This window comes from Rana temporaria, chromosome 5 (genome assembly GCF_905171775.1).
Source record: "Rana temporaria chromosome 5, aRanTem1.1, whole genome shotgun sequence".
NCBI classification, from domain to species: domain Eukaryota; kingdom Metazoa; phylum Chordata; class Amphibia; order Anura; family Ranidae; genus Rana; species Rana temporaria.
In genome coordinates, this window is record NC_053493.1 from 213,124,857 (window position 1) to 213,143,357 (window position 18,501).

The window sequence follows — 18,501 nt, forward strand, 5'->3', positions numbered from 1 at the left end:
ATGGAGAGCAGAGAAAGAGGTAGGAAGAGGAAACTCCAATTTCTACTGGGAGAAGAGGAGCCAATTGTGAAGATAGCTGCCCAATATGTGACAGCGTGTCACAGACTGAGAGGGACATGAGAAACCGAGGACTTTCACAGACTTATGTCCATTCCCCTTTATATTACCCCCCTTCCCCTTTTCCTTGCTTTGGCAATGCTAACATGTATTTGGTCCTGCCAATAAAGCTTATTTGAATTGAATTTGAATTGAATTGGTAGGGAGAGAGAGCAGAGGAGGAGAGAGGAGGAAGGGGGAGAGAGAAAGCAGAGGAAGAGAGAAAGAGAGAGCGAGAGAGGGAGGAAGAGCAGAGGAAGAGAGAGAGGGGGAGAGAGAGAGGGAGGGAGAGCAGAGAAAGAGAGCAGAGGAAGGGAGAGAGAGAGCAGAGGGAGAGAGAGAGAGTAGAGGAAGAGAGAGTGAGAGAGATAGAGAGCAGAGCGAGAAGGAGAGAGAGAGAGAGAGCAGAGGACAAGAGAAGTGGAAGGGAGAGAGAGAGCAGAGGAAGAGAGAGAGCAGAGAAGAGAGAGAGCAGAGAAAGAGATATATAAGTAGGGAGAGAGAGAGAGAGAGCAGAGAAAGAGAGATATAAGGAGGGAGAGAGAGAGAGAGAGCAGAGAAGAGAGAGCAGAGAAAGAGATAGAGAAGTAGGGAGAGAGCGCGAGAGAGAGCAGAGGACGAGAGAAGAGGAAGGGAGAGAGAGAAAGAGAGAGGGAGTAAGGAAAGAGCAAAGAAAGACTCTGTATGGCACTATAAATCCCAGCATGGCAGGCTCAGATTCCTCAGACCATGCTGCCAACATCAACAGGTATACAACTATGTATGGGACAAACTTGTATTGGCAGCCTATATGACTTAGTTCATGTTTGTATTTTGCCTAGAGTTGCAGTCCCATGTATGGGAAGTGAACACGGATGGGGTAGACGGAGTGCAGAGCCCCATTGTAGGAACACTCGGACTGATGATAGACAGGTCTGCCCCGTAGAGCCGTTCCAGCTGTTGCATCCCTCCTCCCCCTCCTCCTCCCCCTCACACACAGCCCCATTGAGTGCACAGTGTCCTGGCCGTCCAGTTGTTCATGTCCTCATGTCCGCCCAGTGAATGCGGCCCATTGAGAGAACAATCCCAGAGCCACGAGCTCACCTTTGACAGGAGAGCTGCCCAGGGCGCTGATAGGACGTGTGCAGAGAAGAAGGCAGAGTGTAATGATAGGGGAGGGACTGAGGGGGCAGTCTTCCCGAGAAGTGTACACTACGAGCAGTCCGCACACTGCACTCTACTCTACGGGACAGCACGGGACATACACCGGGCTCCGGACACTTATACACCGGGCAGTGTGCAGGGAAGGAGCATGTACCACACTCTGTGCCCTCTGAGGATACTTACCTAGGACAAAGGTGGCCCTTCCACATCCCAGGAGGAGAGGAATGGAGTGTCTGGCATAGTCCATCCAATCTAAGTGTAGACTTGCTGAGCCGGGGACAGACAATGGATAACTTCTTTAGTGAGGTGAGTTGTGCTCCTCTGTACATTGCATTGTTTGTATATGGGAAACTTGGATTATGTGATCCAGTGTAATGAATACAGAGCTGTGTTATCAGTGGAGGGGGAACCTCTGCACCCCTATGGGGCTTCCAGGGGGACTAGAGACAAAACTTTGGGGTCACTTTTTTGTCATCTGTGTGGACAATTCCTGTCCTATAGGAAGTCAGAGGGAATCCCTGATTGTTTGTCAGTGTCTCCATTGGAAGAATTTCCTCTATTCCTGTTCTGGTGACAACCCAACATTTAGGAGTTACTTTCATTATTACTATGGAGAAGATGAACCTCCTTTACATTGGGGAGTCTTTTTTTTCCAGACAATATTCCAATCCCTCACCACTGTAAAGCATATCTAAACCCAAGTGCAAATATTGTGTGTGTGTTGTTGTGTTGATATATATATAAAATTGTTTTCCTTTATTTTTTATTTTATTTTTTGTTTTGCTTGTTTTGTTTTTGTTTTGCTTTGCTAAAACACTTTCAATGGTATATTTAAAAGACCAAGAGAGAAGAAATACGAGACATTTGTTGTCCTAGTTTAGCTGGCCATACACCGCTAGAATTTCTGTCCACACGTCTCATTTTCACAACGCTGGTTTTGAGTTTTGAACATTTAGTAGGGTCACATCGGTGTTCAGACGAGAAGATTGGAAGGAGCAGGATGGAATTTTTTTTCTCGAATGAACTAAATCCTGTGAATGTGGTTTTCATCTGGGGAAAAGTTGTACTGTAATGAAACCTGTTGAATACGTCTGGAATTCCATTCAAATAGCAAGTCTGGATGACATTTTTTAAAGAATATCAAACTAAATGAGTTAACTCAACAATGCCAAGAATTTTTTTTCTGACCAATGACTTCTTCAGAATTTCTGTGAGAACATTTTGGACAAAAATCTGTGCATGGCCAGCTTTATGTATCTACATTTCGACATGATCGTACGATAATCGGATCGTTAGTACAGAGCCGGTCACGGCAGTTCACCCGATATTAATCGATCGGACGAGCGCGAAAATATTCCTTGTACAATACCAGATTGTACGATTTTCATTTAGTCAGTACAATTGTCACCCCAAAATATAATACAACACATGACATCACTTCCGATGTACGAGAATTTTCCTGACTTTAGTAACCTATTCAATTTCTACTTTCCGCTGAAATATTTTCAGGGGAGGGCGCTTCGGCTGCGGCGATACACAGTCGCATTTAACCCTTTCTTCAAATGCTAGCGGGGGTTAAAAGTGCCCGGCTAGCGGCCGAATAGCGCAGCTAAAATGATGGTAAAGCGCCGCTTTTTAGCGGGCGCCTTACCGATAATGCAGGCAGCTGGCAGTGTGAAAAAGCTCTTGAAATAATTCAGCTTTACTCCATGCCCAAATAAATATAGCCTAGAGAATGTACAGACCCCCCTTAAGCACAGATGGACCCCCCTTGAGCAAAGATGGACCCCCTCCATCAGCACAGACCCCCCCATTCTGCACAGACCCCTACATTCAGCACAGATGGACCCCCCTTCAGCACAGACCCCCATTCCACACAGACCCCTCCATTCAGCACAGACCCCCCTTCAGCACAGATGGCCCCCCCTTCAGTACAGACCCCTCCTTCAGCACAGATGGTCCCCCATTCAGCACAAACCCCCCCTTCAGCACAGACGGACCCCCCTCCCCCATCCCATTTATTACCTAAGGTCAGCCATCAGCGCGGCACAGCACAACACTGGAGGGGGAGGCGGCTTCACTCTGCTCGCTGTGCCTGTGTGACATCCGGCCAGGGACCGCTCAGACAGACCGCGGCCGTGAGAGAAGGGGATGGTTGGTCAGGTGCAGTGGCGTCACCCCGCACCAGACCACCCCCTGCCCCCCCTTGCAACACCATGGCCAACAGCTCGCCTCTCTCTCCCTGTTCTAACCTGCCTGTCACCGCGGCGCTGTCACTGCTTCAGTCGCGGAGGGGTTTCATTAGTCTTCAACACCTTCTCGATTTTCCAGGGGGGGTCAATTGCCCCCCTTTGCCCTATAGAACGGACGCCTATGTGTACAGATCTCCTGCTGAATTGGAGGAGAACAGAACAATTGTCACTTTTGTGACATCCATGTCCATTCAGTTTCTTCCTCACTGAACTGAACAGACCCATACAGTATTTGATCCACAGCCAGCTGGATGTAAATAGACCTGCGCCCGTTTACATCCTTTTCTCTTCGATCTTTCACCTTCAGGTGGCAAAATAATTTAAACAAATGCAAACCTTCTGGCCTGTTTCACTGGGACTCCGTCTGGTGCAGTTGGCAGGAGATCTGTGAATAGATAATCTGCTGGTTTGGAGAAGAATGGGACAAAAGTCACTTCAAGTCTTTATGCATTTACTAACTGGATCTTTCTGGACCCACACTGGATCTGTGGACAGTTGTTTACATCAGACTGCCTCCGATCTGTCATAGTTAGGTCTGGGAAACTGGGAAAAGATGCAAACCCTTTCTTTTTATTTGTTTTCCAGACCTGGACTGAGTCAGAAGTATTTGTGTGTAAAGCAAAACACGTTTGTTTACATCCGCCTATCCATAGACTTACATCATTCTGATCATGTTCACCTGAAAAACAGACACATAATATCACCTTTGTGAAAGATGCCTTTCACTTTTTTCTTTTCTGGACCTAGACGGACTTAGAGGTAGTCAGATGCAAACAGACGCATATCTGTTTACATCCGCCTGCCCATAGACTAAAGCTGGCTATACATGGATTAAAATTTAGCCGATTCAGCAGGGCTGGTTTTACCCAAGTCAATCCATCGATCGCTTTGGGTACAAGCAGTCTGTCATATTTTTTACATACGATTACTGCTGGCGGCTATAACCGCAAGCAGCAGTCTTTGTGTTCTGCCAGCCAGGAAGGCTCCCGACACCCCCTGCTGGCAGAACACAATATTGCTCCAGAATGCATTTCCCTATCAAAACTGACTTTGTTGATGGGGGAATAAAGTGATTTTCTGTCCTTCCACCTACAGTGGAAGGACAGAAAATCAAATCATCTATGGGCTGCCCAGCATTGAGCTTTTGTTCAGATCTGTTTGCAAAACTGGCAGGCAGATCTAAACAGACTGCTCGTCTGAAACGGACCATTAGATGTACTTACCTTTTCATTTTTTGTATTCTGCATAGATCGGGGCAGCCATTTTCAACTTTTTTTTTCTTCGTGGAGCACATGGAATAATTTCCAGGTCTCAGGAACCCCAATTAATCAGGGATTAGTGGAAAAATGACTCCTATTACAGTGGTCTGCTCAAGGAACCCCTAGTAACCTCTGGAGGAACCCTAGATTGCTCTGTAATGAATGGCTCCACTGGGGAAGATGCTGCTGTGTCTGGTTGTGATGATAATATTACACAGGATGAAAAACTTTTAATAGATCTTACCTTTTCCTGAATTCTTGGAAACTTCCTAAAAAAAAATGTTGTTGTCAGTTCCTGTCGCCTTTGACTTTCCTGTTTTTCCCTGAAGTAACAGGGACGTGATCTGGACGGATATATGAACTGGACCATTACCCTTCCTTGTCATTTATATCTGTCCTGCAGTATTCCTCATGGTTTTGGATCTGTGGCAGTGCTGCTTTCACATTTCTTCTGTGCAGGAGCATAGCGTGTGGCTGTATATTTTCTTTTTCTGGTTTTAGCCTTATGTTTTGTTAGTGGCCAATTCTATATACAACAAAACAAAGCAGCTATGTTTGAAACAAGGAGATGGCAGAGTGCCTGATTTCTAACAAAGGTCTGGTATTTCCTTTAGTTTGGCTTTCCTGTGAGGGGTACCTTGATGACTGGAGTTGAGCGTGCAGTCCGACTCACACCAGAGAAAGATGAGACGTATATCTGGCAAAGTACTTGGGAGAAGAAAAACATTATAGAGGTGTTATTGCCTTTAGATCTTTGTGTGATTCCTCACATTGCATTGCATTCAAAAGCCAAACTTTTTTTTTTCCATTTTGGATAGAGCAGGAAATGGTTAAAACCCCAGCCAAGTTTTTTACTTTTGCTATTTTTGTCCCATTGGGGGATCCCCCCTTCAATTCCCTTCCTATAGACACAACAAACTCTTCAAAGTGAAAGAGTATGTTTTGGTATACTTTAAAGCTGAGCTTTGAGCACAACTAAAATACATATATGAGCGCTGTTTTACCTGCCAAACGTTTTTGTATTTCTGTGTACCCAGTCCTGAGATTTACACAGCTCTGCCTCACAGCACAGCCCTATCTAGCAGGGGGAATTAAAGTGGTTGTAAACCCTTGAAAAAAATAAAACCCTGCAAGACAAAGGCATAATGAGCATACTAGCTCATTATGAATTACTTACCTTACATTGAAGCCCCCCGTAGCCGTCCTCGTACCCCCCTCCGGCTGGCGACATCTCTCCCGGGGGTTACTTCCGGGTATCGCGGCTCTGGTGCTGTGATTGGCCGAAGCAACGATGACGTCACTCCTGAGCATGTGCGTGGGAGCCGCCGGTGACAGCACATTTACTGAAGCAACGGCGCATACCATGTGCCATTGCTTCAGTTTGCCCCAGTGCGGATGTGCCGATGACATCGGCATATGCAGGGGACAGGGGATATCTCCCAAACCGTACAGACTTAGGAGATATCCTGGGTAGCTACAGGTAAGCCTTATTATAGGCTTACCTGTAGCATAACATGGTCTGTAAGGGTTTACAACCACTTTAACCGATCTTTCTCTGTTGCAGTTTCACTTTAACTTGAGGCCCTTTCACACTGATGCGCTTTTGTGCAGCTTAAGGCTCCATGTACACGGGACATTTTTTACAACTGCTCCTAAATGATTAAACTTGACAGATAGTAACCCACGTTTAAAATGTCAGTTTTGCCACATTTACGTTGCCGTGTTGGCGTTTTGAAGCGTTTTATACCACTTTAACCACTTCAATACCGGGCATTTTCACCCCCTTCCTGCTCAGGCCAATTTTAAGCTTTCGGCACTGTCACTCTTTGAATGACAATTGTGTGGTTGTGCGACGTGGCTCCCAAACAAAATTGATGTCATTTTTTCCCCACAAATAGACCCCTTTCACACTAAGCCACCCATAGCGTCAGCGGTAAACCGCTGCTATTTTACCGCAGATGCTATGGGCGGATTTGCGGCGCATTTCGGCCGCTAGCGGGGCGCACTTAACCCCAGCTAGTGTCCGAGAAAAGGTTAGAACCGCCTGCAATGCACTGCTGTAGCAATGCATTGCAGGTGGTATAGCTGCACTGTCCCATTGATTTCAATGGGCAGCAGCGGTGGAGGAGCGGTATACACACCGCTCCTTCACCGCTCCAAAGATGTGGCTAGTAGGACTTGTTTTACCATCCTGCTAGCGCAACGCTCCAGTGTGAAAGCAGCTTTTTAAGGGTGGATTGAAGGCGCTATTTTTAACGCTATAGCGCCTGCAATATGCCCTCCGTGTGAAATGGGTCATAGAGCTTTCTTTTGGTGCTATTTGATCATCACTGTGGTTTTTATTTTTTGCACTATAAACAAAAAAAGCAGACAATTTTGAAAAAAAACACAATATTTTTTACTTTTTGCTATAATAAATATCCCATTTTTTTATTTATTTTTTAAAGTTTTTTTTCTCAGTTTAGGCTGATGTGTATTCTTCTTCATATCTTTGGTAAAAAAAATAAAATAAGCGATCAAGGGGATTTGATGTTTGTAAATAACCCCCATACTCTCTAAGGACCACATAGTGGCACAGATAGGGTTTAATAGCCAAAAGGTATCTTACAGCTTAAAACCTGCATACACTTTACGTAAACCTGATTATCAGCAGTTTAGCTATGAACTCACCAGTGATGATCAAAGGGTCTTCTATGGATACTTTTAATTACAATGGGGGTTATTTACTAAAGGCAAATCCACTTTGCACTACAAGTGCACTTGGAATTGCAGTCGCTGTAGATCCGAGGGGGGCATGCTAGGAAAATAAAAAACAGCATTTTAGCTTGCACATGATTGGATGATAAAATCAGCAGAGCTTCCCGTAATTTCAGAGCTTCCCCTCAGATTTACAGCGACTGCACTTCCAAGTGCACTTCCAGTGCAATTTAAAGTGCACTTTGCACTTGTAGTGCAAAGTGGAATATCCTTTTGTAAATAACCCCCAATGTATGTTATATGATTGCAAAGACTATAAGATGCTGTACTTACAAATGTAGTTCAACCAGAATTCTTTCTTATTTGTGCATTGCTCGTTAAAAGTGATTCAGATTGTAGTTTGGCTTGCGATAATTGAATGGTGTATATATATTTTTTTTATAAAATAATCCATTTAGAATAATTGCATCCTGAATTGTTTAAGTTGGGAGTAGAACTCATATTTGCTACAGATGCCTGCCAGCTGTAGCAATGTGACCACGTTAGTGCATAGGGTCACACTCCCCTGGGGTCAATATACAGTACATGCAGGGCCGCCATCAGGTATTATGGGGCCCCTTACACAGCTCTCTGGAGCAGAGAAGCGGGGGGAGTGCTGCCACCTGAAATTGAGAAGCGGGGGGGGGCGCCACAAATTGAGAAGTGGGGGTGGTATATATATATATATATATATACACACACACACAATTTTTTTTTTTTTTTATAAACTACAAAAAAGGGGGGTTGCTATCTGGGACCTCTGGGCCCTTTAATAAAATAATATATATATAAAAATATATATATATATATATATAAAAAAATAAAATAAACATTTATAAAAAAAAGGGGGGGGGGGTTGATATCCAGGGCCCTGGGGACCTCTGGGCCCTTTAATAAAAAAAAATATATAAACAAAAATAAAAAAATAAACATTTATAAAATATATATATATATATATATATATATAAGAAATAAAAATAAATATGTACTACCTGTACCCCCCTGATGGCGGCCCTGAGTACATAGAGCAGTGTTAGTAAGTGATACTGGCAATCCAAGCATGGCAGGGGTGAGATAGGCAGAGTATAGGTTGGCTTCAATAACCAGAACTCGCAAGTCTCCTAAATGCTCATTATTACTGAGAGACTTGTTAGCAATGTTCTCATTTGGAAACTACCATGTGAAATGAGAACTTCAAGGTCAGCAATCAGGCAGCAAGTTAATGCAAAACTGAAGTGCATCACTCACACAAGCCATGTGATGTGTTGTCTCGGGCTGTGTTGAATGGGTTGTTTGATTCTGTTTCTAATACCTTGTAATGTCTACGTTGAAGAAAAAAAACATGCCTTCACTTACAATAAAAGGCACATTTACAAGAAATTCATATCATGTCATTGGCATGCTAAAACTGCAGAGCAGGATGTTACAGAATTTAAAAAGTATGGCGAACAGACACAATGATGAATACCACCATTTTGTTTCCATTTTGCTCCCCCAGGTGTTAGAGCAAGCACTTTTAAATGCATGCAATTGGTGCTAAAGGCACTTTGACTTGTCTGATGAAAGGGTTCATTGAGCCAAATGGTTCAATACACACAAGTGTTTAAGTAAAGGTTTTGCATTTCTATGCACTACGTCGTGTCCTGATTGTTACCTGTGATAGCTAGCCTCCGACAAATGCTACAGGCTTGTCCTCATTTGATGCCCCCACACCTCTGCTAGAACAATTAAATGTAGGCAAAACACAAGACAAATCATGCAGGTAGTAGATGCACATCTGCACAATATAGTAGCTGAAGGCATATAGTAAGTCTTTGTTGGACTTGTGCTACTTGTATGTAACATTTTGTCATATGGCATCTATTAGTCTTTGATTCTCACTCACATTCTACGGTCCCGGTTTGATTTTACTTGACTCGCATTCATGAATATGCAGCTTTCGATCCAAAATCCCACACATGCTCTCGAAACGTAGTCCTTCTCCACAAACCAGTAAGAAGTATTGGCTGATAGAATCCAAGGACAATATAAGAAGGAATGAGCTGGACAGCTTGGCAGCCTGCATAAAGTCTAATTGCTTTCCAAAACACTTTGTACTTGGTTATGTCTGTAAATTCAGACAGAAGTCCGTCGCTGTGGTCTTATGTCTAATATTAATTGAGGCATTTTACTTACGTAGGTAGTAATATAAATGAGGAATGCATGATTTTTGCTTCAGAGTTATGTTATGTTATGTCCAGAATTGTTCGCAACATTATCAGGCCTACATTTAGTAAAACCTACATTTTTATGTTGTTTTATATTTTATAGGACTATAAAAAAGTGGCATGCAGAAAGGCTTGCTTTTCATGCCTGCATAATACAAAGCGCCTTTCTGATTAGTAGTGGATTTTGTTATTTTGGGCTGGTTTACGCTGGGAACTTGCTCCTGTGCGATTCACATTCAGTTCTGAGTAGTGCAAGTTCAGCCTATTTAATTTGAATGGCCTGAAATTACAACGCATCAAAAGTAGTGCATTCAATACTTTGGAAACTCACTGCAGCTGGATCCAGTGGTACTTCTGTACCATTCAAACCCATGTAGGCAAACGCATTGCCTTTGTGGCATGTGTTTGGAGTGTCACTAGCTTAATATGGACACCCAAAGCAGATTGCAGCTGCAGTGCATTTTGACCATTGTACAGGAAACAAATACAGGAGCTGCATAAGGTTTGGCTAGTCTGCTCAAACTGGCCATACACAGATCAATTTCTGTGATTTCAGATGATTTCTTTGAGTCAGCTGAAATTCGATTTGTGGATGGCCCTGCCAACCAACTGACTAAAAAAATCAAAGGACCCAGCTGGAAAAATGTCAGTTGAACAAAGACTGCAGCCCATCAGCTGCATTCATTGTGCGGGTATTCTGACAGCCATGGGTACCAGCTTTCAGAATATACAGTGCCTTGAAAAACTATTCATACCCCTTGAAATTTTCCACATTTTGACATGGTGCAACCAAAATTATAAATGTATTTTTTGGGGATTTTATGTGATAGACCAACACAAAGTGGCACATAATTGTGAAGTGGAAGGAAAATAATAAATGGTTTTCCAAATCATTTTCAGATGAATATGTGAAAAGTGTGGCGTACATTTGTATTCAGTCCACCTGAGTCACTTTGTAGAACCCCCTTTCACTGCAATTACAGCTGCAAGTCTTTTTGGGGATGTGTCTACCAGCTTTGCACATCTAGAGAGTGACATTTTTGTCCATTCTTCTTTTCAAAATAGCTCAAGCTCTGTCAGATTGGATAGAGAGCGTATGTGAACAGCAATTTTTGCCACAGATTCTCAGTTGGATTTAGGTCTGGACTTTAACTGGGCCATTCTAACACATGAATATGCTTTGATCTAAACCATTCCATTGTAGCTCTGGCTGTATGTATGGGGTTGTTTTCCTGCTGGAAGGTGAAACCTCACCCCAGTCTCAAGTCTTTTGCAGACTCTAACAGGTTTTCTTCTAATATTGCCCTGTGTTTGGCTCCATCCATCCTCCCATCAACTCTGTCGCTGTCTCTGCTGAAGAAAAGCATCCCAACAACATGATGCTGCCACCACCATGTTTCACAGTGAGGATTGTGATGTGCAGTGTTAGTTTTCTGCCACGCATTGCGTTTTGCTTTTAGGCTAAAAAGTAAAATTTTGGTCTCATCTGACCAGAGCCCCTTCTTACACATGTTTGTTGTGTCCCCCACATGGCTTCTCACAAACTGCAAATGGGACTTCTTATGGCTTTCTTTCAACAATGGCTTTCTTCTTGTCACTCTTCCATAAAGGCCAGATTTGTGGAGTGCACGACTAAAAGTTGTGCTATGGACAGATTCTCCCTCTTGAGTTGTGGATCTCTGTAGCTCTTCCAGAGTTACCATGGGCCCCCATAATAATGCTCTCCTTGCCTGACCTATCAGTTTACGTGGATGGCCATGTCTTGGTATGTTTGCAGTTGTGCCATACTCTTTCCATTTTCGGATTATGGATTGAACAGTAGTCTGTGAGATGTTCAAAGCTATTCAAAGGATATTTTGTTTATAACCTAACCCTGCTTTAAACTTCTCCACAACTTTATCCCTGACCTTCCTGGTGTGTTTCTTGGCCTTCATGATGCTGTTTGTTCACCAATGTTCTCTAACAAACCTCCGAGGGCTTCACAGAACAGCTGTATTTATACTGACATTAAATTACACACAGGTGGACTCTATTTACTAATTAGGTGAATTCTGAAGGCAATGGGCTCCACTAGATTTTAGTTAGGGGTAAGGGGGCTGAATACAAATACACACCACACTTTTCAGATATTTGTTTGTTAAAAAAATGTGAAAAGCTTTTATCATTTTCCTTACACTTCACAATTATGTTCCACTTTGTGTTGATCTATTACATAAAATCTCAATAAAATACATTCATATTTTATGGCTGTAACATGACAAAAATTTGGAAAATTTCAAGGGATATGAATACTTTTTCAAGGCACTGTAATAGCTGACAGTGGGAGTTTGGTCCATCCACACTGTTTGGCATTGATGGGTGAAACTATAGATATCTCTCATTCGGCTCAGCATGTATGGCTAGCTTTAAGCGGGCCATAGACAGAGTGATTTCCTTTTTCTGCAACCACAGGAATACCTCCTGCTGAGCCATTGTGTTCTCCCAGTGGTGGGTGGGGGAAGCCATCCTTAGCCGCTAGCAATAATCGCATGTAAAATCTGACAGGCTGGATGTGCTCAAATTGATCAATCTATCAACTTGGTACATTCAGCCTGCCCATTCATGGTTCAAATCTCTGCCAGTCCCTGCTGAACTGGCCAAGATTCAAACCGCCTAAGGCTGGCTTAAATCTTAGGTGACCCTACCACTACCTATCTCATGTTATTTTTTTTTTTAAATAACAAACATGTCATACTTACCCCCACTGTTCAGTTAGTTTTGCACAGAGTGGCCCCGATCACCATATTCTGGGGTCCCTCAGTGGCGCTCTCCTCGCATTGGGAAACCACCTAGGAGAAGTGCTCTCTCTGGGGGTTACCGTGCAGGTACACCCCCGAGTCCAGCTTTTGCGTCCATAGACACAGACTCGGCGCCCACGTCATTGGATTTGATTGACAGCAGTGGGAGCCAATGGCTGTGCTGCTATCAATCTATCCAATCAAGAGCCGAGAAACGGCCAGAGAGGGTGTGCGTGTCTCTGGCTTGGGAACAAATGGGCTCAGGTGAGTAAAACGGGGGGCTGCTCAGTGACAGAAGTTTTTTTTTTTTACCATGGGATGGATTAAGGTGAAAAAAAAAACATGAGGGTTTACAACCCCTTTAAGATGGCTGCCTGTCACCAATTCTGGCTATTTTTGATACTGTGCAATGCAGCTGACTACTGGGAAAAAAATGTCAAATTGGCAAATAAAAAAGCATACTCCTAGGATTATGGTTGGCATGGAATATGTAGCATTGGCTGCAGCTGCCTGTATCACTCATTGCCCCGTCCATTTCCATTGACATAAACCAACTTTGGACAGTACTGAGGCACACAGCATCACTTTGAAGATTTGCTGCCATAATGTTAAGTTTACCTAGGCATAGACCAGAAATAACATTGCCCCCCCCCCCCCCCCCCCGAAGATGGTGGCACATGAACTTAGGGTACTTTCTTTACAAACAAAGGATCTGCTGGTTATGAGTTTTGCGTGGTGTAGGCAGGTTAAAACTATGCATTATGTATTGTGTAGCCTACATTTCATTGTAATGGTATACTAATCATATAACACAGGATTGTGAGTACATTCCACTGATGGGATGGTAAATAATAATAATAAATGTGAACCAAAGAAAAATGAGTTTGGCTACTGGCAGAAACAATAATAAATACAATAATAAACAATAATAAATAATAATAAAATGATAATACATAACACGTTTGGATGCTGGGTTGCCTCGGTTTGTAATGAGAGATCTAGGACGTTATGACCATCAATGTTGTCTTTATTGAGTCTGTATGAAAATGTACTTGTCACAAGAGCATACACAGTTTGCAACAGTTTCAATACTATTGTGTAGTATGAATGACTAGTGCTGTGTAAGTGGTTTTGGATAATAGAGATTGGTAAGAAGCGGTGTGGCATGATTACATGACCAATTTAAGCTCACTGACAGACGCTCTGTAAGATTTGTTATTTTAAGTTCAATAAGACTGCAGTGTACCAATAGACACATACCCGTTTGTTGTACATTCCCTCATACCACGACATAAATGAACCATGTTTTGCGTTTATTATAGACAATTCCCATTCAATGACTATACTCATCTATGTAACACGTCTTTTCTACTGATCACCTGCCTTTTGTTGGCTCAGTATGGAGGCACAGGTGAGAGACGTCCTCCGTGTTTGTATATGCATTGAAAGAAAAGCTTTGTACACTGTGTATAATTCATTTGTTGAACTACCTTGCTTGGCGTTTATTTCTTTTCAAGATCAAAAAGCACCTTTTATATAGAAGAAACATTAGCGGTAAAGAAACACTTTATATCCAAGTTAAATTGAAAGCTCTGCTAATGATTAACCAGGCATGGTACGTTAAGGCAATAAAGCTTCAGGATCCGGCTTCAGCTTTCTGACTTGTTCCACTTGTTAGCACTTGCTTTTTTTTAAACAGGAGCGTGACGTCACTAACAGTCAGTACAATCTGCTGACTACTACTTTTTCACCTCAGCCAGCTAACCGGGAAATCCTAGAAACCCAAACTCAGTGCTTTATGACTTGCTATGCGCTTTGTAACTGAGACACTATGCTGTAAAACTGTCTGTTTTGGAAACAACATATGCTCTACACGTCTCTTCTTTGGGAGTAAAACAAGGGAGCATTCCATTGAAGTGCTTTTTAATATTTAGGGTCATAGATGGGCAGTTGTCCCACCAAGAATAAGAGGCAGCTGGCTATTCTGAAGCCTACGACAGTACGATGTGATCCTGTGTGTAGCTCAGCCAAAAAGCAGAATAATGCATACAGTTAAATATTTCATTCTTTTCTCAGTGACTAAAGGGGCAGATTGACCGCTTTGCACAGATTTTACAACAAACTGAAAGATTTCCTTTGGAAACTGTACATGATCTTTGCCCATCAGGGACAATGGGCAGACAAATCAGCACTAATTTGAGACGTGAATGGCTACCCTTAAGCCCCGTACACACGATCGGACCTTTGTCCGACCAAACTCGCATCGGAATTCCATCGGAGTAAAAGAAAACACGTTCTCTATCTAAACTCCGATGGAATTCTTCGGAATTTCTGATGGAATTACTCCGATGGGGTATACACACAGTCGGAATTTCCGATGGAAAAAGTCAGTCGGGGGTTTAGAACACATTGGGATTGATTTGTTAAAAGAGAAGCGGCTGTTCACCCAGCAAAGTAAATGTTTACTTAAAATTGGTGTTCGCCTTGCAGTAAGAATTTTGTGTGAGTACTTTAAAAACAGTTGTAAAGGCATATTTTTTTTCCCGGAAAATAACAAACATGTTATACTTACCTGCTTTGTGCAGTGATATTACACAGAGCGTTCCTGAACCTTCTCTTCTGGGGTCACTTATTGACACTTTCCACTCTTCCTCTTCTCCAAGTGCCCCTATAGAAAGTACTATAGGGGCACTTGTGTGGATTCCCTTTCCGATCCAGGCTGTGTTAGTTTATAGACACACACAGTGCAGCTCAACTCCGAATCCAACTCCCTCCTCACAGGATTTGATTAACAGCAGCAGGAGCCAGTGTCTCCCACTCATGCCACTGTCTACTGTGGAAAGAGGGAGAGAGCAGTGGAGCTGCAGACGGGCACAGCACTGGATCAAATAAGCAGCCAGGTAAGTAGTTTGAGAGGAGCGGTAGTCTGGGGGTAGCTTTTTAAGGTAAAAAAACGTATGCCTTTGAAGGCTGTTCAAAGTACAGCCTGTTACACTATCAGGTCCAGTCAGAGCTGCTGTACTAACCATGCAAGATTAGTTCAGCGATCTGCCCTGCTGAGCTGTTGGGGACAGATCGACATAAACACAGGCAGAATGCCAGCCGGTATTTTTTATGCCAGCAAATGTCTCCCGGCATGAGGCTTAAAGAGGAACTGCAGTCTGCTCACAATTAGGTGCGCTCCCGTGCCGGACGTACTGCGCATGCTCAGTTTTGAAATTCCCGTCGTGCTTTGCGCGATGTGACATCATTTTTTAGAACGGCGAAGTGCGTAGCGTCCATTCGTATTCCTGGACGTCTTACGCGGAAAAAAAAAATTGAAATTCGACCCGGGAACGACGGCCATACTTTAACATGGCTCGACGACGTAACGACGGGAAAAAACGTTGTGGATCGCCGTAAATGCTCATTTGCATACCCGACGCTGGAATACGACGCAAACTCCCCCAGCGGCGGCCGAAGTATTGCATCCTAAGATCCGACGGTGTAAGACAATTACACCTGTCGGATCTTAGGGCTATCTATGCGTAACTGATTCTATGAATCAGCCGCATAGATAGGACAGGCGTATCAGGAGATACGCCGTCATATCTCCTCTGTGAATCTGGCCCATAATTTGTAATAAAAACATCTTTGCCATTCTGAAGCTTCCCTCCTACCACTTTGCATATTATTTTATATATACTGTGATTCTGTACTTGCTAAATATGCTGCAGAAATCTCCTTCCACTGAGTCTGGCTGCAACCATTTTAACTGTGGGCAGCTAAAGCTGCTGCCTGTTCACTTCCTGGATTTACACAGAGGCACACCTCCAGCTCTGCAGCTCTCATTGTCCCTCTTATGACTCATCCCCCCTTCCTTCCTGACAACCTCTCACGAGGGTGAGAGACAGAGCTGTGCATAATGTCATAAGCCTAGGCTAATGACCAGACAAGAAACAGGAAATGGGCTGTATAAGGTATTTACTGGCAGAAAAAAATGTATTACTATCCAAGTTTAAAACAACAAGGGCAGAATATTTAATAGATGGAAAGATAAAAAGATTACTTAAGGTCCGCTTTAACGCCTCGTGCACACAGGGCGCTAGGTTTTCTATTCTGAACACCTTTTAATTCTGGCAATAAAAAGCTGCTTAAAAAACACACCTAAAGCTGCATATTGCACGGATGTTTAAGCATGATTAGGCACGTCAAGTGGATTCCATTGGCCAGAATATAAATTTATTTTGAGTTCCATTGCAATGAATGAACGTTTAAATGCTAAATGTGTCTAGCGTTTAAAGGGGAGTTCCAGCCTTTTTTTAAGTTTATTTAAAGTCAGCAGCTACAAAAAGTGTAGCTGCTGGCTTTTAATAAACAGACACTTACCTGCTCTAAGGCTTCAGCGACGCGCTTCCTAGTGTGGGCACCCGGCAGTGACAGCTTTCGGCTTCACGGCCGGGCACCCACTGCGTATGCGCGAGCGGCGCCGTCCAATTGGACAGGCGCTCGCCTACAGGGAGGGGCTGCAAGAAGGCGATTAAGCTATTCGCCTTTCCAGCCTCTCGGCGGAAGGAGGAAGTGGGGCAGGAAGTCCCCTTCTCCTGAAGCCCCCACTCCCCCCCCCAAAAAATTACATGCCAAATGGCATGTAAGGGGGCGAGGAGTGGGTTAAGCGGAAGTTCCATTTTTAGGTGGAACTCCGCTTTAAGCTTTTTTTAGACAGGTTTAGTCCCCTCAAGCAAACAAGGAGAGAGGCGCCTCTGGGTGCAGTACTTAAAACAGTTTTAAAAAATGAATTTAAAATTCATTTTAAAGGCGCCTCTCTCCTTGTTTGCTTGCTAGATTGGAACATGGTTTCTGTTCCTTATTGACGGCAGCCCTGTGTGCATACTCCCATCATAATATATCCGCACATTCCCCATCACCACCCCAAACAGTTGGAATTTTTTACTGATTTCAACCTTACAGATTGACTATGCTGCCTTCTATAACAATGCTCTGATAAACTCTTTTTGCGCATAATCTACTTGCTATATTAGTCCCCTCAAGCTATTTTTCTGCTCAGAAGCTCCTCTAACTCTCCTGTAAATGTCCATCTGTGCATGGACTCATAGGTTAATATAGAAGTGATTTTACAGGCTAGAAAAAAAAAGTCAAATGTTTGTCAAAGAGGCATTTCATAAGCTTTTTACTAGTATTCACTTTGCAAAGTGAACATACGTATTACTAGGTGAATGGCAAACCAACTGGTTTTGTGTCCAAGTAAATGTTCCTTCTTATGTTATTACTTAGTCTAAAGCTGGCCATAGATGGATTGAATTTTGGCCAGTTCAGTAGGGACCAGCCGTATATTGATCCATGTATGGGCAGGCTGCTTGTACTGAAGTCAATCCATTGATCAACTTAGTACAACCAGCCTATTGGATCTTTGCCATGCAATTACTGCTAGCGGTTGTAGCCGCTAGCAGGAATCATTGTGTTATCTCAGCCAGGAAGGCCGACCCCCACCAACGTGGGCAGAACACAATAGTGCTGCGGGAGGGATTCACAGTCAGTGTCAATGGGGGAATCAATCGATTTTGTTTCCTGCAACCTTGAAATCTAATTATCTATGGCATGCCTATGTACCCAACCCTGCTAAATGCCCATACATTAGCCAGATTACTACAGGTTGTTTTAATCTAATTTGGTGGTGATTCGCTCTTTAAAAAGGCAGTCCAACTGGAAACAGCAGTTGCATGATGGCTGCAATAGTGCATGCACTGTTCCTATCTCAGAAAACTAGAAAAAGTAGGGTATGCATGTAAAGTATATATATATAAAAAAAAAAATTGGTGGGGGGTTTTCATCTAGACAGAGAATGACAGAGAATAAAAGCAAGGTTTTTCTCCTTTTGATGTCCGTTTTCTGTAATAGGTGAATATTACATTGTTGACCCAGCCTACCTAAGAGGTGTACTTTCAAGAGGTGTGTCAGCAAATAAGCTACAAAAACTGTTTAGACACCCTTTGAAGTAAAAGTGCCAGGAAAGCTAAACTGCAGTTTGGTA

At 43.2% G+C, this 18,501-nt stretch overlaps 1 protein-coding gene across 1 annotated transcript in view; it reads left to right on the forward strand.

Moving 5' to 3' along the window:
• The first annotated feature begins 1,273 nt into the window (after positions 1–1,273).
• Positions 1,274–18,501, forward strand: part of LOC120940587 (unconventional myosin-X-like) — a 298,063-nt gene continuing 280,835 nt past the window's right edge. The window contains exon 1 of the mRNA XM_040353533.1: positions 1,274–1,545. Coding sequence (XP_040209467.1) covers positions 1,525–1,545 — 21 coding nt within the window. The 5' untranslated portion in view covers positions 1,274–1,524. The remainder of the gene's footprint in view (positions 1,546–18,501) is intronic.